Source organism: Perissodus microlepis, chromosome 1 (assembly GCF_051167445.1).
Source record: "Perissodus microlepis isolate ML-2025 ecotype Zambia chromosome 1, ASM5116744v1, whole genome shotgun sequence".
Taxonomy (NCBI): Eukaryota; Metazoa; Chordata; class Actinopteri; order Cichliformes; family Cichlidae; genus Perissodus; species Perissodus microlepis.
This window is the reverse complement of record NC_140461.1, coordinates 21,494,296-21,519,027: the sequence shown is the minus strand read 5'-3', so window position 1 is coordinate 21,519,027 and position 24,732 is coordinate 21,494,296. Positions and strand designations below refer to the sequence as shown.

General features: G+C 39.1%; 1 protein-coding gene across 4 annotated transcripts in view; it reads left to right on the top strand.

Moving 5' to 3' along the window:
• syt7b (synaptotagmin VIIb) overlaps window positions 1-24,732 on the top strand; it is a 127,937-nt gene that overhangs the window by 33,096 nt on the left and 70,109 nt on the right. For 3 of the 4 annotated variants that reach the window (XM_084935107.1, XM_084935100.1, XM_084935124.1), the window contains exon 2: window positions 24,126-24,229. The exons of the other annotated variant lie outside the window; for it this stretch is intronic. In XM_084935107.1, the coding sequence (XP_084791233.1) occupies window positions 24,126-24,229 (104 nt within the window). The remainder of the gene's footprint in view (window positions 1-24,125; window positions 24,230-24,732) is intronic. 4 annotated transcript variants of the gene reach the window in all.

Here is a 24,732-nt window from a genome sequence, read left to right as displayed (position 1 = left end):
CCATTACGTCTTTTTTCTCTTTTTCACTTCTTAAAAAATACATTAGTCAAATGTCTGTGACACTCACAGTTTAAGTCAGAGGTAAGTATAAGTCTACGAGATGTCTTCCCAGACATTTGATATTAATGGTCGTATGTGATTAGACACATTTTCTTCTTCAGCTTTTGCTCCATTGACTATAATCTTCCTTCGTTTTTTCTTGTTTCAATTTTAAGTTGTTCTGACTTCTGAGTCATCCACTGATTTTTGTCAAAGATGTTGATAGAACTGCAATTATTTGGAGAGATATATAGCTCAGTATGATCTGTGTAGTTATGGAAACTGATGCAGGTTCAGTATGCATTTATGGTTGCACAGGATTATACAAAAGTCTTGAGCCACTCCTCATTTCTTGATATAAGAAAAAGGCAAATAAGTGCAGTGATGTAGTGAAACGTGTAAGCATACATGGAAGCATACATTATTCCCTGGCTTTTAACTCTGTAGGAAACTGACACCTTTCTTATTCATTTTATTGTATTTTTAATTTTGCTAGTTGTTTTGATCTGTGTTGTTCAGCACTTTGGTCTGCCTGGTGTGTTTTTAAAGTGCTACACAAATAAACGATGATGATAATGATGACGAAATATCGTATATAACACAAAAACAGAGTTTGTAATATTCTAACTGGCCTGAAGGCCTAAACAGGTGCAATTTCCTTCAGTAGTCTTCAGGAATAGTTCTCCAGGCTTCTCAAAGGACATTCAGATCTCTTCTATGGATGTTGGTTGTTCTTTGTTTTGTTCACAGTTAAAATGATCCCACACTGCTTGAATAATATTGAGGTCAATATCTCTGGGGAGGCCAATCCATGACTGATAGTATTCTGGTGTTGTGTTGTTCTATCCAGGTATGCTATTAAGGCACTGGCAGTGTGTTTGGGATCACTGTCAAATTGTATTGCATTGTGGATCAAAGCCTGTTGGTACTTTTCTGCATTCATAATGCCATCAACTTTGACAAGCTCACCAATTCCACAGGCTGAAATGCAGCTCCATGATCCATGACAGTGCCGTCACTGTATTTTCTTGTGTAATTTATCATACCTCAGCCTGTTTCCCTTCCTTAAGGATGGCTTCTTGACAGACACCCTTCCACTGAGACCATTTCTGATGAGGCTTCGGCACACAGGAGATGTGAGCTCAACTGAAGGGCCAGTTGGAGAAATGTTTTTCAAGATCATATCCTGAAAATTAGTGGCTCCTGAGAAGCAAAATATATGATGTGATGGTTTTGCACAGGACGGTATATCCATGATTTGATTAATCTTCATTCTAGCTTTTGGTCTGCCAAGCATCAATCCTTACTCAGCTTTACACTGTGAAAATCAGTGTGGCAAGGAAAAGGAAATATCTATAATGCCCTTTCTGCACAACAGGCTTTTGTTGGTTTAGGCTGTATACTACAGGACGCTCTCTGCAAAATTGGCTTATGTTTGAGTCTGTTCTGCTTGGCTCAATTCCTGCTTTCTTGTGGTGTTCATGTGATTAAGGTGACAGTCAGAGTGTGTGGTTTGAAAATGCCACTCACACTGCTCCAGGGCGCACGCTAGTAAATGTGCTACTGAGCAGTTGTTGCTATGCTACCGTTGAAAGTAACAGTAGGAGATGACATGAACTTGACAGAGTTAAACTTCAGGAGGTGCATGCTTTCTTAAAGCCCTTTTCAGCCAAGCAGCTTCTGTTACACCCATAGTGGTTTCAGGAATAATTGAATGATGTTGGGAAGTAGGCAGTGTAGCAGTAGGTAGTGGTTTCTAATTGAGTTTTTGTGTTCGATACGATTTCGATGCAGCAGGCTATGGATAAGAAAGGAGTACTTTGATTGTATAGCTAATCATTAGCATGTTCATTTGTAGTGTTTGGTAACTGTACATAGCTCTTGGAATGACTCTAGTATAGATATCTATTTGATGCACGGGCACAATCTCATGTGCAGAAACTGATGGTCCTGAAGCAGCATATGAACGTTACAAACAAGCCAAGTTTATCTCTGTTTTAAAATTGGACTTAGCATGTGAGTCTATGGGGATTAACTCGCTTTCTGAGAAGGCCTCAAGTGGCCATTTGAGGAAATGCAGTTGTTGGCACTTGCGCATTTAGCATTAGCTTTGAAGTTATTGCCCGGTAGACTTTCAGAGCTACTATTATGGCTAGAATCCAATTTGTTTTTAGGCTTGTGAACTATTGATTTTTTTGTTTGTTTGTTTCAAAGCTGTGTCTTATATTTGACTTCACAGTAGATTAACTCAGCTGACAGAAGTTTTATTTTGGCTGAACCTTTGACCACGTGCTGGCCTCATTATAAGCCTCATAATGAGCTGTCTGTTGTTGGTAATTAAGAGGGTGTGGAGGGAGGTGCCTCTTGGTAACCCAATAACAAACCCTCAACCAAGCCTGTAACATTTACATTAGATTATTCATTTAGCCGCGTACGTTATTGTCTTAGGGTGTAGCCTGATCTCCACAGTCATCAATTCTTCTGTTGATGACTGTTTTTTGTTTTGTTTGTTTTTTCCATCTGACATGAGCCTCTTCATTGTTGCTCTTGGAATCTGTGACATACAGTATATCATGTGAAAGGGGAAGTGTGTGCTTTTGTGTGTTTAGGGCTTTGTATCTTTGACAAAGAAAAAAAGGAGGCACGATACAGAGAAAGAGACAGATCAGATAGGGACTGGACAGGCAGCAGAAGAGCTGAGATGGAAGAGTGATCTTATCACTGCAATAATGTCACACTGAGAAGATTAGAATTTAAATCCTGGCAACTCCACTGCTTCGAAATTAAGGGCACAGACACTATATCGGGAAAATAATATCATACAATATACTGTGGGAAAATGCATGATGGAAGCTGTTGAACCTCGGACATGTTAAATAGGTCTTTGGGTTAGTCATGCGGCTCGTTATTGCCGTTATAGTATGGTGGAGCGTCAAATCAAAAGTGGTTGTCCTTAAGTAAAGGAAAGCTCATGATGGGCACTGTCTGGTTATAGTGTACACATGCTCTTAGAGATGAGGTCGTACTGTCTTGATTTCCAGAGTTTGAGTTGATTAAATGCTTTCTTTAAAATCAATAAATTAATAATTTAAATGAAAAAGTGCTTTTTTTTTCCATTTTCACTCTTATGGCACTCTGAGTTTTTGATTCTTAGTAGACTGACTTATGATTCCTGTTGTCATTTCATTACCATGTAATCAGTTATCATTATTTCTTGTTATTTTTGAGTTCTTGTTATTGCTTAGTATTCATGAAGTTTAAAGCCTGTTAAGCTGATTTTCATTCCTCTGTGTGCTGGTGTTGAATCCTTGGGTTTCTTTCAGCTTCAGTTTCTGCTTTGAGTTTGTATTTCTGTTTATTTTGTGTTAAGTTGCCTCAGTGTTTCCCCATCTGTTTCTCCCTCTCTCTCATCTTTATCATTCATGTTTTAGCATATTTTTATGATTATTATTCATTTCCAATTTTATTCTGTTAACTAGTTTTCCCTTGTTTCTTGCTTTGGATTTTCCTTTCTGACGACTGTCTTGCTGTAAGTTCACCTGAGTCTTGTTCCCTGCTTGTTTCCCTCTGTGTCAGTAAAGTCCCGTCATCCCTGTGACTTTCCTATTCCTTGTTGAACTTCAACGAGTTATTGTGAAGCAAAAGAGCAATTAAGCAACATTAGTAGATGTGTGTGGCATTTAAGTTTCATTGTTCAACTTTCTGTGCATAAACAGTAATAAAAGAATGCAAAAAGAGACTAAAATATAATTACAATTGTAAGAAAATGTGATCAAAATAGAACAAAAACAATGCGGCATGAAACTCTACTAGTTCTGGAGTGGAAATGTGAGCACTTTCGGAGAAGAGAGAAGATGTTTGATGGAGGAACATGTGGCTCCTCCTCACAGAGAATATTTGTTCTCTAAACAAGGCTCCTTTATGTGAAGTGTGCGGGTGGCCTGAAGGCGGGTTTGTCCTGTTAAGCAAATTCTGTTCCCACAAGAGGTTCAAACCTGGCTCTTTCCATGTGTTTGCAGTAAAATATATTCAGTTCTATCTGCAAGTCTCCTGGCACTCCTTCCATGCCGAGTGCAAATGGATTTGTATGTTAAAAATGGCAAAACCTAGTTAGTGAGTTTGAGCTGTTATATTTTACTTTGATGTATTTTTGTGCAGAAAGTTTAGGTGGTGCATACATTTACAATTGGATATTATTTTCATATTAGAGGCTACAAGCATTTGATTTTTACATATAATCACACTGAAATTTGCTCTTTGTGGGAGAATTTTCCTAAGATTTCTTTAAGATCTCCTGCTATCTCACAGTTTTTGTTTCTTCAAAAGTCATTAATGGCTTGCACAAAGCTGGAAATGGCTCATCTCACAAGTCCCTTTCACAGATATTCTATTTATCTTAGCACATGGTTTCTGAAGTTCGCGCTGGCATTTACAGTCCACTAAAGGTCCACTTGCACATGACATCATAATCCTAGAAGGCTGAGTCTGACTCAAACTCACACCTTGTAAATATGACCTTTCCTGGTTTTACAAGCTGCAGGATGTGCATGACCACTACACTAATAGATTGTCTGGGGAAAAAAAATAAAGTGCTGCTGAAGATAAAATGATTGTCATGGGTGAACTAAAACAGCCACCATACTCATACAAGAGTGGTTTAAATCTAGTGACTTGTCTTTATCTGGGACGAAAATTATTCTGATTGTGAAAGAAAGATTTTGGGACTGATCAGCAGGTTCTTTGTCTTAATAATCTTAAAGATTAGCAATGGCCCAAAAAGTGTGCTGTTAATCATACAGTGCAATGCTACATGCATCAAACAATTACTGTAAACTACACAGTTTTTAAGAGTTTAGCTCAAAACTTGAAGTCATTAATTTCACATTAAAGCAACTTATTTTTCAGGGTTTAACTAATCCTGTAGCAGGATCCTACCCCCAACCTTTCTTGTCACTGAGCAGCAACAGTGAAGAAGTAGCAGCAATGCACTTCAACGAGAGATGCAGCTGACTGTGTTCTTGGATGTATGCGCCAACTCATGCACAGATTCTCATTCTGCTTGCTATGTTACTGTATGTTCTTCAATATGACTGATGACAGCAGGCGAAAATCACCCTCAGGGTACCAGTGAGGGTCCCGGTGCTAGCGACGGGGCGTCTTGTCCTGCAGACACAAATATATACAAAGATGGTGGAGTTTGTGAAACTCCACCATGTTCAGTCTAGACAGTTGTACTTTAGAGGACCTAGCTTCTTGAAATTAGACGGAGCCTAGGGAAAAAAGAAAAGCTTTGACATTAAAAGCCTAATAACAATTAGGTTTTTATTGTGCCGGGAACAATCTTAGTGATTGAAATATTCAGATGTTGCTAGAGCAACTATGATGTTGGAAACGTGGTATTAATATTACTCCTTTGTTTCAAGGTCTGCTCAGTTTAAAGCACTTTTATGAAAAAGAATCTCTACACACAGATTTAGTGCAGGTTTCTAGTTGAGGACTTGGCAGCTTGGGCAATGAGTGATGTATACAGTGGCTGTAAACTTTAACCTGGATGCAGGACTACAGTTTTGTTCACACTAATATTAAAAAGGAAGTATCTTGAGTATTTTGAAATATAGAAATAATCTTTTATGTTACCACTAAGCTTCATAGTTAATTTCATGAAACAGAAGTACTAACTCCCTTAAAAGCTTCTTTTTTTTTTAATCACCTAGTCAGTGGTGAGTTAGTTAGCATGTATGCCTTAAATAGTCCAAGTCCCTGAGTTAGGAGATTGTTGCATTTCATTGTCTAGTAAATCAAGTGAAAATAAAGTAAAGTAAAGAGATGAGTGGAAAAGACTCATGGGGCAACTTTCCTTCATCACAAATGATAAGCTCAAACACAGGCTAGCCTGGTAGGTCGCAATGTGCCAGCTTACAAGTCTGCTGTTATAGGGTTGAAAAAGCTGAAAGCTGTGTCTCTTTCAGGCAATAGCGCAACAGGGAATTGTACTCAGCAGATCCAGCCAGAATGAACAAACAACAACGATTCACCAGCCACTATAGTAACATTTACTTTGAGCTGGATGCAGCCAGCGTGCCACAAATTTACTCAACAAACAGATGCAGGATTTTGTGAAACAAAGTGTGAAAAACACAGAATTAAGCATTTGCCCTATTAGTTACAAAATAGGGGTGAAAATAGGTTTATATGGTTTGTAAAAAAGGTGGTAAAAATTATGTGACAAAAATGTAATGGCAGGCTTTTAACACTTGTCTGTTGTCAGTGTCACGCTGCACACAGAATTCATTTTAGAAATGAAAGAGGGTGTATCCAGAAATATTTTCAGGAGGATCAGGGAGCATTTTATTTGACTAACAACTGTGGAGGTAATACTGCCATTATTCACATTCTTATGGGTCCTCAAAGTCAATCTTATTTATTGTAAGTGCAGCTGCTTTCAGCTCTACATTTGCATGATATCACAGATTAGAGACATGGTTATATAATTTTTTTGCTTCAGGGAAGAGCTGTTCATATTCAAAACACTGACTGCACCATACACAAAATGCGGAGGGAAAAAAAGTGTTCACAAGCGCTCACAATGGAAATATGTTTTTTCTTCCTTGATAATGGCAAACAGGATTTTATCACATAATATGCTGTGCTGGTGATAAATAAACTGATGAAGAAATCTGGGTATACATACAGTGGATGTGTGCATGCAGTGGTAGCTGAATTTGTGATCTAATTGCTAATATTATTATATCTAGTTGTCTTCACAGTACCAATGCCACCTATACAGCTGGAATTTGGAGTATTTGGTACCACTCTTCATGTTGAAAACAGGAAATAAAAAGAAGCAGAGATACCAGTTCACTAGCCAGGCTATTAACACGTTCCATCTTCCTCATCCTGCTGATTTAAAGTTATGTTACTTATCCTGGTTGCCTGTTACTTTCATATAATTTCAGCCACTCCCACCTGCTCCTCTTTCCTGCCAGTTGCATCACTTGATCTTCCTTGTCCTTCTGCTCTTCTACTTCCACTTCAATCATTAGACCCTTCAGTACAAATACCAGCCATTCTTGTGCTTTAGTGGACTGGCTTTGTGCATTTTTGGCTTTGATTTTCAGAAAATTATGTTATCATTTGTCCTCCTTTTTTCGCTTTGTTGTGATCAACCTGGAGCTTCGTTCGTGGTGGATTCTTCATTTTTCGTACAAGCTTTGTTAGTTTTCATCAAATTCACTTTATCATGTCTGTTTCAGTTTTACAGACTATTCTTTAACCCAACATATTCCTACTGAAGGTACACTCACTGACGACTTTATCAGGCACACCTGTTCAACTGCTTATATAACGCAAATATCTAATCAGCCAATCACACGGCAGAAAGTTGCAAACATGGTTAGGTGATCACCAGAAATGGCAAGAAAGGTGATTTAAGTGACTTTAAATCTTCTAATGTTGTTGGTGCCAGATAGGCTATTCTGAATATTTCAAAAACTGCAGATTTACTGAGAATTTCATCTCAACCATCTCAAGGTCCAGAAAAGAAAAAAAAAAAAAATCCACTGAGTGGGTGCCGATGAAAATGCCAGACTGCTTCAAGATGATTGGAAGGCAACAGTAATTCACAAAAGAAAAATAAACACACAAAAAACCCACCCATTACAACCAAAGTATGCAGAACATTTCTGAATGCATGTGTTGAACTTTGAAGTAGATGACCTACAGCACCACAAGAATGCACTGGGTGCCACTCCTGTCAGCTAAGAACAGGAAACTGAGGCTACAGTTCACACGGCCTCGCCAAAATTGAACAAAAGATTGGAAGGATATTGTCTCGACTGATTAGTCAGAATCAGAGAATTTTTTTTAATCCTACAGGATCATGTAAAATTAAGTGTAGAAATAGAGATATAACTAGGTAAATATAGATATAAGTATAAGGATAACATAAATATAAACAGACACAAGCATTAATTCCAATGTTTCTAAAAGACTATTACAGGTATTATAGGTGCACAGGTGTGCAAATATACAATCAGATAGGGTCAGAATTTGGCATAAACACCATTGAAGCACTGATCCATACAGTTCAGCTTGTAATGACATGGGAAATATTTCCTCAGCGCACTTTTGGTCTCGTAGTACCTACTGAGTATTATATAAACCTCCCTGAGTTTTGTCCATCTCTTCATGAACAAAGTAAACCGGTCTTCTGAAGGCTGCTCCCACTAGTTAATGCACTCCGTCACAAAGCCCAAATCATTTCAAAATTATTTCTCGAACATGACAATGAGTTCACTGTACTCAGATAGCCTCCACAGTCACCAGAACAGGATGTTCTGTAGCAACTCTGTGATGCTATCATGTTCATAATATGTTAATATGGACTAAACTCTCTGAGGAATCTTTCCAGCATCTTGTTGAATCTACAGTATACCACGAAGAATTAAGACTGTTCTGAAGACAAAAAGGTTGTGAGTGTATGTTCCTCCAGAATGTCCACAAATGGCCGTGTACTGTAGTTTTTAACAACACCAATAAATGTATACATGTATTTTGAGATACACATTTTGTGCCTCTCAGTACTGAGAGCAACACAGTACAGGTCTGCATAGTGTGTGCCTTGTGCCTTTAAAACAGAACCAGTTCTCCCAGCTCCGCGCACAGGTGCAGTTTTTGAGGTTACTTGACAGGTGCGATAGCTTGCTCTAAACTCGGTGTCTCCGAGGACTTGTCACAGTTCTTCGGTAAATTTATGTTGTGCAGTTATTTTTGTTGGTTCATGTACTGTAATCAGAATGACTTGATTATGTTAAGATCAGAGCTGATCCATCTGTTGCAGGTCTCTTGTTGTTGCAGCTATTTCTTTCTGGCTTTGTTTGATGTCATTATGATGCCATCGATTGAGTTTGGGAACGACCGGACACCTCCCTGGCGATACTGCTTGATGGATGAGGATCTGAACACTGGAAGTTCCTAAAAATGTTGCACAGTAACATGTCAGCTAAAACAATAGTGCCTATGGCAGTCTATATATCATAACCTGGTGGCTCACTGATGTGTTTATAATAGTCTTGGGGCAGCATGACTCTTTTCTAGTTCTAATATCATCAGGAAAAATATATAATGCCACATCTATATTCATAAGTGTCAGCTACATTACAGTATTATGAATTATAAACTTAAATAAATAAGATGAACATTCATTAAGCTACACAGAAGATCAGGACAGGAAATGACGGTATAATGACGTTTTGATTTATGTTGAGTAAAGCATAATCTGTGGTTAAATGATAATGAATCTGTGATACCGGAGTTTAATTGGAGAACGCGTATCTGTGTATCTCTTCTCATTCTGCTCTAGGCAGGATTTTCTCTTCAACTTTCAAACAGTCCTCCAAGACTTTGTGAGAGTTTTTAACCTCTCTCTACGATCCCATCATTCTCCCTGACTCTTGAGCATTTCTGTGTTAGTCATAATGACTCTTCAGTTGTGCCCATTCACCCATAGCCTGTCTTGTCGCACGCAGTAAACTTCTGGATCCTCCTCATTACGGGCAACACATCACAGATCCTACAGAAACACACTTTGATGGCTCTGCCTGCAGACTGTTAAGATGTTTTGCCTGGATAAACACACCTGCCAGTCAAGTATATTAGGTTATGAGGCAGTCATGGGTCTGTTGTGTTACGGCCCTCTGAGACAGCAAAGAACAGCTTGTTTGCTGCACATCACATGTGCTGAAACATAGCACGCCTTCTGTGTTTAGTCACTGTAGCAGGTTTTTTTAAAAATATCTCTGAGTGTTTTTGTCCAAGGTTTCCCTCTTTGCTTGTACGTAGCAGTAGTTATATATGTCTCTGATGGACACCCAGGTTAATTGTGTACTGAAATGAAAAAATACTGCTTAAACTGGAAAGTCGCCAATGTTGTGCATGCCCGTCCCCCCGTGGGGCTTGGCTAGGAAAAGAAAGAGGCAACCGAGTGAATGCTTTTGATGTTTCAGTTGAATGAGTAGCAGGGTTACAGAGTCGCAGTGATAGTTTGGCAGGAGCATGATGAAGTCTGCTGGCATCCATTAGGAAATGCATGGTTTCGGAAAGCGAGGGGAACAAATAGCAGGTGGAATGGAAAACTTGATTTACAGTGAACAATGTGAATGGAAGCGGAATTTGTGTCACTCAAGTCTCATTACGAATCATGAAAAATAGCTGACTGCAGAAACCGTTTTTCAAATGAAACCACACAATGAAGAGTCTCTAACCAGGTTGCGCTGTTAATCTGAAGCGTGCCTCCACGACACATTCAAACCCAACTCACAGTGCTGTCTTCTTTATGCTGTCTACACTCCTTCGTTTTATGACAAAAGTCATATTAATTGACTTGTTGCTCATTTTTATGGAAAATAGTTTTGTGTGTGTAACAACCCTCTGGTGAGCTTTTTTAAGCTTAAGCTTAAGATTACTTAGAAGGAAACTTGGGGTTGGGGTGGGATAAAACGACTACTTTGCTAATTGCAAATTTTGCAAGCCCATCCATCCATCCCGACTGGAGATGAAAGATTTTAAGGGTTCTGGTGACATTATTGATTCTGCTTAAAGGTCAGATTTTGTATCGATTACCCTTTGATTCCCCATCAGTTTTCTCTGGGGAGGGAAGTGGACTCTAAACACAGAGTGAAAGCTGAGAAGAAAAAAGCTTGACTGTGTGCAAAAGCTCCACTGCCATTAGTTTGATGTCATTGTTTAGCAAATTGCAATTGTCAAGAGCAAAAAAGAAATCATTGATAACAGGAAATGATAAACTTGGGGGCATGGATTTTAAATGGACTGGGCACTTTGCTACCAGTTTACCAAATCTTGACCTCCTCAGTAATTATGTTATGCAACTTCCTCCTTTGCTCCATTATTGGTACAATTGCTAGAGGGCATTAATTGGATGGATTTGGTGCTTTTTGCTGCTAGATTGAAATACAATTTCTGTAACTATTAGTATCCTGAACTTTCTTACAGCCCGTGGCTTAAAGTCACTTTTCACATCCCACAAAAAAATGATAATTTTTTTCCAGGATCTGTGAGTCAGAGTTTGTGTTTGAACTGTAAATTCCTAATTATTACTTATTCTCTGTTTTGGTTATAGTGTGAGTTATGGCTCTCTTCTTTGCTTATTATGTCTTCAACTTTAGTTATAGATCTTGCATTTTTTTTATTCTGGGTTGTAGTGATTGTTTGGTTTGATTCCTGGAGTTTCAGTTTAGCCCTGCCTTCCATGTGTCTTCTCTCCGGTATTCATCTTTGTGTTAGATTTCTTTGTTTGTTACTTGCTGGGTTTTTGTAGTTTTGGTTGCTTGTGCCTTTGATTGAGTTTAACTTCCTTTGTCTCATTATCCGTGATTTATCCCAGCATTACCGTGTGTATATATTGTTTGAGTCTTTCGTTGCAATTTTTTATTTGTGTCTTTACTCAATGCCGTGTGCTCCTCTGCGTCGTGTTTTCTATAGCTCCTTTTCCTGTCTTGGTTGTGTGCTTCCTTGCGCTGTGATTTTTCCCTAGATTCCAGGTGCATTCCTGGCTTTTTTGTGTTTTTGGAAAACTTCAGCATTAAAGCTATTTCTTTAAAACAGCATCCCATGAGTCCTGCATATTGAGTTCATATCTTTCCTGCCACGCATCCATTTATGACAAAGTGATTATGAGACATACGAAACATGTAATGACATGTCAAAGAAAACAAACTTCCTGTATTCCAAAGATGACATTGCATATAAGTCAGTGCTAACATGAGTATGTGATTTTTGGATCATAGGCACTTTTACAGCCTGTAATTTATCACAAAGTTCTGCACTGGTGTTGGCATACAAATGTGTTTCCATGAATACTTAATTATATCGGAAAAACCGCTGATAGCCATGTTTTTAAGTTACAGGCTCTTTTAGGTTTATGCTCCTCAGAGTGATTTGATAATAGGTTAGGTTTTAGAACTGTTAAAATCGTGTCTTTACTATCACAAATAAGTGGCTGTCCCACACATGACAAATGAGCTGCACCAGAGTTTGCTTTAAAGTGGCCAAAGACCCAAATTTAAGTGATCATTATCAGAATGTTTTGTAGCTTCACTTCTCCAGCCCCACAAACCCTGAGCAATTTCACCTGTATAACAAAGGAGTCTTAGTTCTTTCAGGTTCATCCAATTTATTCAGCTATCATGTTTTTCAATGTGTGGCTGTAAAATTTGAGGTCCAGTGCCAACATTCAAAAGAAAATAAGCGAAGCAAAATGTCACACAGGAATAATTGGACCAATTGTACTGGTCATGCAGTCTATCTATCTTGTGTTGGAGGCCCTCCATGAGGTGATAAAGCGTTCATTTGTCATGCATATGTTATGTATTCAGTGTATGAATTAACCATTAAATCACCTTCTATTGTCAAACCAAAGTATAAGTTAAACATACTTAATTTTCCAAAACCATTAGGTCAGCGATACTCGTTTTAGCTCAATCTTTCACACATTCACATTTGAACTCTATTAAAAAAGTTTGACACAAGCATGTCATTTAATTATCTGAAGAGAATGGGATTCCTCTTCTTTGCTTGTAAAAATGTGATGCTTCGGGCTATACTATGAGACAATCCAGGGAAAAGACATCCCACCCCCAGCCTACACAAAGGCTTCTGAGGTTAATTTGGTAACTGGTAGTAAAAACCATAGAAATTATCTACAAGGTCAAATTCAACTAGTTTGGAAGAAAAAGGTAATCAGACAAAGCAGTCACTTTCCATAGTTGCAGTATGTGACTCAGCAAGCGATTAACAGTAGTAATTACAGAGATGACAATATTTTCCATTATTCAGTGAAAAAGCTTAATGAGAAGTTAACCCGTACACTTATGATAGAAAGGTTCACTGAAATGGAAATCTGCCACGTCAGGACTCAGGTGCTCGCACACATCTTTGCTCTCACTGGCAGCTTCTTCTCTCTTCTTCATCTCTATCATTCATCACTGATCATGAGCTGTAAACAGTGTTGGAATCCATCCATCCATCAATCCATCCATCCATCCATCCATCCATCTAGCCATTTATCCATCCATCCATCCATCCATCCATCGTGAAAAAATAATGTATTACATATTACTTGTTACGTTTTTTAAAGCGCTAATGCAGGCCCCAGTTTAGCTCAGTTGGATGAGCAGGTGACCATATGCTGCTTGGCTGAGAGCGGCCAACCTGGGTTCAGGTTCGAGCCTGACCCTTTGCCGCATGTCTCCCTCCTTCTGATTTCCTGTTATTCATCTGTGTATCTGTCAAAAAAAAATTGTTAAAAAAGTAATGCAGTACATTACTTAATCACTGGCTTGAGAAAGTAATTTGTTACACTACTCATTATATTACTTGTATGTCAGTCCATAAAGTTACGTCTGATTTGCACTGTCACATTATTACCCGTTAACAACATAAACCTTAGGGTACAGTCCCACACAGTGACACAACATCAGGTGAATGAAGAAGAATGCATGTTTGATGCACTGAACAGATGATTGGAGAACGTTTGTAATACAAGTACCGACATATTTACAAGTGTAATCGATCGATCGCTGGATTTAGCACAGTGAAGTGTTCGTTACTGTGTTTCCGGAAAATGTAATGTGATTACAGTAACTGGTTATTTTCTTACTGTGTTACTTTGTAAAACATTACATACACCCTAAACTGGTCATACATAATGTTCTATATAACGCCAAACCACAGCTCTTTATTCTTAGCATCTCAGTTTATACAACAAGCAGTTTAAAAAATAAATAAATAAATAAGTAAATAGAAAAATAAAATCTCCAGATTCAATTCAATTCAATTCAATTCAATTCAATTTTATTTATATAGCGCCAAATCACAACAAAAGTCGCCTCAAGGCGCTTCATAGATACAGAGAAAAACCCAACAATCATATGACCCCCTATGAGCAAGCACTTTGGCGACAGTGGGAAGGAAAAACTCCCTTTTAACAGGAAGAAACCTCCGGCAGAACCAGGCTCAGGGAGGGGCGGCCATCTGCTGCGACCGGTTGGGGTGAGAGAAGGAAGACAGGATAAAAGACATGCTGTGGAAGAGAGACAGAGGTTAATAACAGATATGATTCAATGCAGAGAGGTCTATTAATACATAGTGAGTGAGAAAGGTGACTGGAAAGGAAAAACTCAATGCATCTTGGGAATCCCCCGGCAGCCTACGTCTATTGCAGCATAACTAAGGGAGGATTCAGGGTCACCTGGTCCAGCCCTAACTATATGCTTTAGCAAAAAGGAAAGTTTTAAGCCTAATCTTGAAAGTAGAGATAGTTTCTGTCTCCCGAATCCAAACTGGAAGCTGGTTCCACAGAAGATCTGATCTTTGATACAGTCACAGACTTTTAAGCAGAGACCTACTCTTCTCTTTCATTTCCCTTTGCTTTTCTGTATAATTGCATGCCCATCTTCCTCCCACTGGTCGCCACTCTTCTGGCAGAGCGTTTGTTGTGCCAGTCAAGGGTCACCTCCCTTAGTGGTGGCCCTCTCCATGTTGTGCCGACCTACAGCAAAAGATGCCCCTTTGGGAGGTCTCCGGTGACTAATAGTGCTTATTCTCTGTGTTGTGTCAGGCGCTAACACCAGGGGCTGAATGAACAGAGCGCCAACAGATAAGCACAGCAGGTGGAGAAAAAAAGGGAAATGCAGAGACAGTAAGGGGCACATTTGACAGGAAAAGATACTGGTGCCCACAAGTGAGGAGAGCATGGACTGAATTAGGATGGAGAGTGTGGAGGAGTGTTCGAGAGACAGAGAGAAGCTGAGGCATCTTAAAAACAACCTTAAAGAATAACTACAGTTTAGACAAGCTTTTATAAATTTGTCTACCCTTAGAATCATTAATACCTCTGGCAAATTTTAAAGGAACAGTTAGGTCCTTTTTAAATTCTCTATTCAAAACAGAAGAATGGATCTTATTAGCTTAGCTTAGTATAACATTTTTGAAGGGAGGAACAGATAGCTAGGCCCTGCCTGAAGTATGCCTACCAGCACATCTAAAGCACACTGAAGCTCAGGTTAAACACATCAACAAAAGTTCTGCATGACAGCAGCACTTTTTATATAAAGTCACTAACAGAGATGCTTCACTACATTTTTTACGTAAAGAACCAGGTGTTCCTGTCCATTTTTTATATTGTGCCTGAGGTCATTTACTGTAGTTCAGAAGATCTTATGTGATGGGATGAGACTTACATAAAGATGATAGAGACGGTAGTGTGAAAATCCTTTTCTCTACAGAAAACCACAAATTGAGCTTTAGAGGTTTTTAGAAAGTGTATAGCTGAACCTCCAGTAACACTGTGAGGAATCTTGGAGTCGTTTTGGACCAGGATATGTACATCAGTGTGCATATTAAAAAGTATGTAGGATTGCTTTCTTTTGAGCAATATCTCTAAAATTGAAAAACATCCTGTTTCAGAGTGACGCAGAAAAACTAGTTCATGCATTTATTACTTCTAGGCTGGACTACCGTAATTCGTTATTATCAGAATGTCCTAAAAACTCCCTGATCCAGAATGCTGCAGGGGACTAGAAAGAGAGAATATATTTCTCCCATATTAGCGTGTCTTTACTGGCTCACTGTTAAATCCAGAATCAAATTTAAAATCCTTCTGCTCACATACAAGGTATTGAATCATCATGTGCATCTTATCCCAGTGGAGCACTTCGCTCGCAGATTCCTGGCCTACTTGTGGTTCCTGGGATTTTTAAAAGTAGAGTGGGCCCCCCAGCTCCCGGTTTGGATTCAGTTGACAGAAACTCTCTGCTTGTAAGATTAGGCCTAAAACGTCTTTTTTAAAAGCATATAGTTAGGCTGACACTGAATCCTCGCATAGTTACGCTGGAATGGACCTAGGCTTCCCATGATGCACCTAGTATTTCTTTTTCACTCCCCGTTTTTCACTCCGTGTGTGTTTATGAACCACTCTACTTTTAATCATTAGTTATTATTCCACAGTGTGTTTTTTGTCTCGTCGCTCTCCCTCCCACCGCCAACCAGTCACAGCAGATGTCTTCCCCTCCCTGATCGTGGTTCTGCCAGAGGTTTCTTCCTGTTAAATCAATTGTCAATTGCTTTTTTTTATTTGTGAGTTTTCTGTAAGTTATAGTTGGTCTTTAGCTTACAATGTAAAGCACCTTGAGGCAACTGTTGAATCGAATTGAACTTTGATCATAATGTTTTACATTTCATTGCATGATTCAAATTGCAGTGTGTTTTAGAGCATTTTAAAATGTTGTGAAGTTGACTGATGCTTCTCCTGGATTAATCAAATTTATGGCTTTCATTTGTAGCTCTGTTGTGTCCTCCTGGAAAATTCTCTCTCATGGTTGTTGACTTTCAAATTTAAGCAGTAGCTAGTTTAGCTAACTTTGCCCTACTTTTTACTGCATGACAGGTAGCACACATTGATTTATTTTAGCTTTTTTGTAGAAGTTTGCTGGAAGCAGAGTTAATGAGAGTGGTGAGACTGAACCATACAGATATAGCTCAGGATGTAGCGATCATTTTCTGTAGTTTGTGACAGAACAACTTAATTTTACATTACAGAAAGTCATTTTAATAAGAAATATTGATTTTGTGCATCAGCTGCTACTCTTCCTACTCACTTCGTTACATTATGACCACCTGCTTAATATTCTGTTGGTCCCCCTTCAGTGCCAACAAAAAGTCTGACCTCCCTGGATATGGACTCCACTAGATTCCTGAACAGTGTTGGTCAAGTTACTTGAAAAAAGTAATCAGTAACTAATTACTGATTACTTCCCCAAAAAAGTAATCCCGTTACTTTACTGATTACTTATTTTCAAAAGTAATTAATTACTTAGTTACTTAGTTAGTTACTTTTTAAAAACACAATTTACAACCTGAATAGGTGATAAAGCGACAGATCTTTCAGCCCAATTCTACTTTTTCTACATAATCCATCATACAAAATGTAATCAAATGGAAAAGTCTCTTTTTAAAACTTGTTTTATTAGTTTTAATCTTTTAACTTTATGCATCAAGCAAAAATTTAATTACATGCAACATTCTCTGACGGAGAAATTTGTTTAATATTTAAACCTATTTTCTGCACATTCCAGCACATAAAATATATATTTTTTGTGTTTACACTCAGTCTTTCAAATAGATGCAAGTAAAACACAGCAGAAAATAAATAAAGTCAAAGACTAGCGGTCCTTTTGCTCTATTTTCACCTGTAAAGCAGGAGTGGGGTAGGCGGAGGTTTATCCTGGTGCAGGTGTGCCGCAGCGGTCAGTGGAAGAATCCGCGAGTTTCTCTGTGAATTTCCCATTACGTCATAGCGCACTCGGTGCTTGCTTGGAAGTTTAGGGGGTTTTTTTCGCTGTAAAAAGAAGTTTTCTTCCCACGCACAATGCTAATGTTTTTGTCACTTTTTATGGAATCAAACTCAAAGTAAGGTCAGTACTTCCACGCTTTAAACGCTGCATGGTCATACTCTCTCCCGCACTCGATATATGATCCATTGTTGATCTGCACACAGCTGTTGTCACAAACGTTGCACGTCATTGTCATGAGACATTCTCGCAAAAAATCACGGTTTTAGTAACGCAGTAACGCAGCGTTCCTACGGGAAAGTAACGGTAATCCAATTACCGTTTTTGCAATAGTAATCCCTTACTTTACTCGTTACTTGAAAAAAGTAATCTGATTACAGTAACGCGTTACTGCCCATCTCTGTTCCTGAAGCTGTGCTGAGGTATCTGGCACCAAGATGCCACAACAACAGATCCTTTAAGTCCTGTAAGTTGTGAGCTGGGGCCTTTATGGATTAGACTTTGTTTGTCCAGCACATCCCACAACTCCCACATGTCTCAACACTTCAAACTCGTTGTTGTGCTCCTCAAACCATTCCTAGATGATATATGTCAAAGATCAACATGGACGCCAGGATGCATGGTTTCCCAGCAGAACATACAGACCACACAGGGCCGTGAACCTTGGCCACCTGTGACCCTGTTGCTGGTTCACCACTGTCCCTTCCTTGGTCTACTTTTCATAATAGCTGGGAACACCCCACAAGAACTGCAGTTTTGGAGATGCTCTGAACCAGGCGTCCAGCCATCACAGTTTGACGCTTGTCAGACTTGCTCAAAACCTTATGTTTGCCTATTTTTCCTGCTTCTAACACATGAAGTACAGCCCACCCACCGACAGGTACCACGATGAAGAGATAATCAGTGTTATTCACTTCACCTGTCATAATATCACGGCTAATTAATTATTAATCAGTTGACTTGATTAGTAATTATGCCAGCTGAAAGTCATTAAAGTAACATATTTTAAGCTGTGAACTGAAAATAACGACAATGCGTGAAAATGTTTGTGAGTCAAAAGTCTTATTCTTCTACTTTTTTGACTGCTCCCTTTAGGGGAGGGGTTCTCACAGTGGGTCATCTGTCTCAGAGGCATCCTCCTCTGTTACACTAGTACTGCATGTGCTCCTTACTACTTTGGCTCCAAATTGCTCAACTTGAGCTGTCCCTCTGATGTACTTCTTTCTAATGCTGCCTCGACATTGAGACGCTCTCTATTATTGCAGGGTCTTTACCTTACAATATAAAACGCCTTGAAGCAATTGCTGTTGTGATTTGGGGCCATATAAATAAAACTGAATTGAATTGAAGTGAATTGAACTGAATCCCAATGAAAATCTTAAGCACTGCCACCTTCAGTTCTGCTTTCTGTGTTTTTGTCAGCGCCACCATCTCCAAACCATACATCACAGCAGGTCTCACTAACATCTTGTAAACCTTTCCTTTCACTCTTGCTGCTATCCTTCTGTCACAAATCACCCTTGACACTCTTCTCCACCCACTCCACTTCAACCTGCCTGCACTCTCTTCTCTTGCATTCTTGATGATCCACGTTTGATTTTATGTCAGATTTCCTTCCTGATACAAGCTGGGCTTATCCGGGCTTGGGATAAGCTAGTTTAGCTAGTTTAACAAGCTTTCTACCAAATATCGCTAAAAATTAATGCAACACAAGGATGCAGTCTACATTAATACAAGAAAACTAAATAATGGCTTACAATCTGTTGGAGCTGCATGTGGGGAGAAGGGAGACTAAGGCATGTTTAGAGAGACTTCTTTTCAGATGGGCAGTTTCAATCATTTGTCTTCTTACCATAATTGAAAATAATGTTGTGTTGACAGGACACTGCAAGTTGAAAAATGCTGACAACAATAAAATATGTTGAAGAATGGCAAATCACTTCTAATTAAATATCCGTCTCTGTGTTACATTTACTGCAGTTATTGTTATCACAAGGATCTCCGACTATGGCTGCTCCAGTTGTATACTACACAGAGGGAACAAGACAGAGAGAGAGAGATTTGAGTTATAGTAACAGTGTCTTGTTTATATTTGGAGCCATAGGTGGTGCCGAGAGTGATACTAAACACAGCGCAGCGGGAGCTTCATCTGGAGGCAATTCACATTTATTGAACCCTCCAAGACCTGACTTGATATTGTTACATCAGCATAGCCTGTACAGTTTTTCCATGATGCATAAGGTAAATGTTACCATTAACCTGTATATGTGAACTTATTAGTAGGCAGAGGTTTGAAATACACATATACATCTGTTTTGTTTTTATTTCTAATCTGGTTTTTAACTGTAAGCTGCTGGTTTAGTGAAGACTCCACTAATACTTTGAAGCCAGTATAACTGTTTCTGGAAATTTCAGTATTTTTCTTTGTCAGGTGCACTTTGACATAAACCCTACAGTTCGCTTAAGATTTTTAGTCTCAACACTTCAGGGTTAGACTTTTGATTTGCAAACGTATCACCGGGCTTGATTTTTTTATCCTTGCATGGATAAGGGTGTAACAGGTACGTATTTGTTAGCCCTGGCCGAGCTGCGATGTAAAGTATCCAGCCCAGTCATGGTGAGGTCATCAGAACTGGAATGTTGTTGCAGTTCATCATTTCTTTGTTCCATCAATTTAATCCTCTGGCCCCTTTGCTTAATGTGGCCTTAAGTGCACAGACTGCCTCCATTAGGTTCATGAAGTTAACTTGCTGCTTTACAACTTTACTGTTTTCTTCTAACATAAAGTTGAGAATTTTTTCTCAACTTGACTCACTTGACTTTTTTTTAAAGTCAGTGACAAAAAAAACAAACAAAAAATGAAAAAAGGTTCATGAAAAAAAAAAACTTTTGCTGTCAGAGGTGTAACACAATGTGTCAGCAAACCCACATCTGTAATCATGAGCCAAAGCATGAGATCCTAACTCCGGTTTCTGGGATGTTTTCTATGATTCATGGCATTTTTTGGCGACAGGAAGCGAGCTGCAAACACACAACTCCTCCTCTCTGTGTTGCGGATGTTTAGCGATTCAGTGTTTAGAAAGTCTTGCAGTTGACTTGACATTTATTTCATATATTTGAAAATAAATGTCAAACTGACTGAAGGCACAGGACAATAAACTGTGCTGCTGAACTCCATTTGATCCTTCATTAGATCATCAGGTACACAGATCTTGCTTTAGCCTGCAGGTGGAGGGAGCTCTCTGTGGTGCTGAAATATAGTACCGTTGAGTTGTAACTATTCCAGAAAAGATAACCAGAGCTCACAGGATGCCGTATTTATGAGATAACACATGTTTCTGTCACAGCAGCACAAAACAAGCAAACCGGGGGGACAGGAGAAGGGTAAAATGGGTGGATGGGTTTGGCAGCAGGATCACAGGGACAGGCAAAAGGCAAAGTCCATAAACAGATAGGGAATTAAAACTGGGCAGATGAGCACACAAATGACTGGAAAGCTCCAGGGGAAATACAGCTGGATAGACAATCTGGTTTAAATGAATGAAACCAGTATAAACACTGAGGGAGTTAAAGGAATTGGGAATGGGTCACTGGATAGATGTGGGGAACCAGGTGAGGACAAAATTACACATGAAAGGCAAAATCAGGCATGAATGAAATAATGAAGAGAAGGAATGTCACAGAAACAGTGTGATGCTGCATGAAGTCAGTGATTCAGTGGTGTTTGAGAACTGGTAGCACCGAGTATAGGTCAGTACTTATAATATGCCACAAGTCTATGCCACCCTATTAGAGCACTTCGCTCTCGCACTGCAGGCCTACTTGTTGTTCCTAGAGTATTTAAAAGTAGAATGGGAGGGAGAGTCTTCAGTTTTCAGGCCCCTCTTCTGTGGAACCAGCTTCCAGTTTGGATTCGGGAGACAGACACTATCTCTACTTTCAAGATTAGGCTTCAAACTTTCCTTTTTGCTAAAGCATATAGTTAGGGCTGGACCAGGTGACCCTGAATCCTCCCTTAGTTATGCTGCAATAGACGTAGGCTGCCGGGGATTCCCATGATGCATTGAGTTTTTCCTTTGCAGTCACCTTTCTCACTCACTATGTGTTAATAGACCTCTCTGCATTGAATCATATCTGTTATTGATCTCTGTCTCTCTTCCACAGCATGTCTTTCATCCTGTGTTTGTTTTCTCACCCCAACCGGTCGCAGCAGATGGCCGCCCCTCCCTGAGCCTGGTTCTGCCAGAGGTTTCTTCCTGTTAAAAGGGAGTTTTTCCTTCCCACTGTCGCCAAAGTGCTTGCTCATAGGGGGTCATATGATTGTTGGGCTTTTCTCTGTATCTACTGTACAACATAAAGCGCCTTGAGGCAACTTTTGTTGTGATTTGGCGCTATATAAATCAGCTGGTCCACTGATAATTTGGCCATGGTTGGCTATAGCATTTTGCACATAGTTTGAAATATAAGAGGGGACTTTCATATTGCATTGTGTTTGTTTGTCTCTATTCGCAATATTTACATGAAGAGAGTATTATTAAGAGGATATTATGATATCTAAAGATATGCTTTTTAACTAATTATGTATATAACAGGTTAAAAAACACACAGGTTAAAAACACACTTGACATTGATAAAAAACAATGTCAGTATAACATATAGGTTTTACTGCCTCCTTGCAAAGTCATTTTTTTCCTCAGCTTCTTTTTCCTCAGTTTCAGAAACTTGACTTGACATTTTGGATCCTGATCCAAAAGTTGTAACCTTTAATCTCCTAAGACCTGAACTCTTCCATGGCATGCATTTTTAATTTCTCTTTGATATTTGGGCATATTGGGACCTGGTGAATGTAAAAACAAAGAATTTCCAGATTTTTTTTTTTACCTGATTTTTGTTTCTGAGAGAAATGAGATCCACATATGAGGACACTTGTTTTAAATGTCAATAGAACAGTGGCAGTATAATGTCTTCGTATCTGGATATCAGGCCCAGTTTTGCTCATTTTGTAGAGCAAAATGTATTATTTTGGTCTAGACATCCCAAAATGTGATGTCCACATATGTGGATGCCAGGTCCTAGGAGGTTAAGAGCTTCTCGTGCAGCTCTTAAATTTTCTCTCTAAAGTAAAAAGTGAGTCAAGCACTCGACAACAGTGCACCATGACAACATTGTTTCCATAACAAAAACTAAAGAAAGCAGCAATACAGTAATAGCGTGCATACACTCGTTTATATCTTTTAGGTCCTTTGTATGCATCTTTAAAGTATCTTGAACGTTCAATTATCTTGTGCATTAAAGGTGAACCCGACTAGAAACTATATAGAGAGATAATTAGTGAGTGAAGAATAAAGTTTTCTTGCACATATATCATTACTGATCATGCACTGGCTTAACTTTGGTGCTATCTTGAAGTTCTATGTGGTGAGCTGGTTAAAGTTTCTCATCATGCAATCATAAATTTGTCTTTTTGATTACACCCCATCAAATATAAAATCATCGCTCTTATGTGTTCGCACACATTGTCTTTTCATTCTGAAAGATATGAAAGGATTATTCTGTTTCCCAGCTGGTTGTGTTTTACTCAGCTGAAGAGCACTGTAGCCGCTTTAGTTGTGTTGTTCTAAATTGGCATGGAAACACTTGTAGGATTGAGCCTACTTATCTGTTAAGCACCAAAACACTTTACTACAACACACCCTCTGCTGCCAGAGTGAAAGGCTCAGAGCAAAAAATTCAACCCTGCCATCTTCGAGTAATTGCCACCACAATCAAAAATCAGATACGCTATCAAAGAGTTGAACAGACTTTAATTTTATTGGGGATGGAGGGTAAAACAAGCTGACATTTGAATAACCGAACTAACATATATGAGGTGCATAATACGAGAAGAAGAAAGTAGATGGAAAGAGTGCGAGCATGGGCAAGAGGGTGGATAAGAATGATTAAGTTGACTTAGCTGATCCTCTTCCAATATTTATTGGCCTCAACAAATTTGCTGTCGGTGCACAGGCAGGGATAAAAAATGAAGTCGAGGGATCAAGGGAAAATTCAGCAGTCAGATGAATTTTTCAGGTGGAGGGGAACTCAGAAAATGATCATCTGCGTAGCAGAGACAAAAAGGATGCAACAGTTATGAGTTCATTGTTTGCCAACATTGCTTTTGCTTTGTGCCAGTGGATTACGAATTGCCTGGCAGACAGCGGGATGAGCTGTATGTTGATAGGCAGAAACTGAAAGAAATAGAGATGAAGAATGGAAGGCTGTGGAAGAAGTTTTCATCTGTCAAGACGGGAACAAAGTTGAAGGATTTACGAGATAGAAGAGAGCAAAAGGAGGCTGGTAATTGCACAGCTTCTGGCCTCGTGATATTATCTCTTCCTGACATGTGCGCATCGCCCATTGATACATGCAGGGAACATGGGGATGATGCCTTTTCACTGCCTTTGTGCCCCCCTCGTTCCTGTTACATTTCTCTCTGTCTTACTGATGACAGTTGCCAAATGACAAGGATGAATGGTGAAAGGAAGGAAGGAAATAAGGAAGGAAAGAACATTACTAAGCATCACTGCTGATTATCTGAAGCATTTCCCCAAAATGTTAAGCTCTGTCTTTTTTTGTCCTTCAACAAGTCATCTTAGACTTTAAACCTCAGGAGCTTCAAAAGGCTAATTGTTACAATAAATGCACTAACACCCTCTGTGTGTGTCTGTCTCTCTCCCTCAGGCTCAGTGTCTCTCAGTGTATTCCTGGTGTCTGTTGCATTCATAGTATGTGCCATTTGGCTGGTAGCTCTGTGTGGCGTCTGCACCTGGTGCCAACGTAAACTGGTAAGTTACAATACTTATTATTCACATTTTAATGACCATGTTCCAGTATTGACATTTTCTTTAAGTCCCCAGCGACCCCAGCAAGAATATATTGTAGCTCTTTAATAGGCATCTAGGAAATCACTGTGAAATGAAAACTGAGATGTTGGGGTTTTTTTCCCTGGTGAGTAGGTGGCATCATTTATTTTATAAATAAACTTTTGGAATACAAATAGTTGCATAATCACTCTGCAGATTCTTGATTGAGTATAGTAAAGAAAATCTAACCAGATACATCAACTGTATCTTTGTTATATCCTACATATTTAAGTGTTTTAGAGGCAGTTGGTACAATTTGTGAGGTCTTGTTTTGGAGGATGACTGGACAAACTGGCTGAGTGTAACATCTTTTTTTTTAGGAAGTAAGAAGGTTGTGGAAATTCTGCTGGGCCTTCTCACTGTATGAATAATTCATTATTGGAAGGATCAGCACAGCTTTTTTTAATGCCCTGCATAGAAAACTT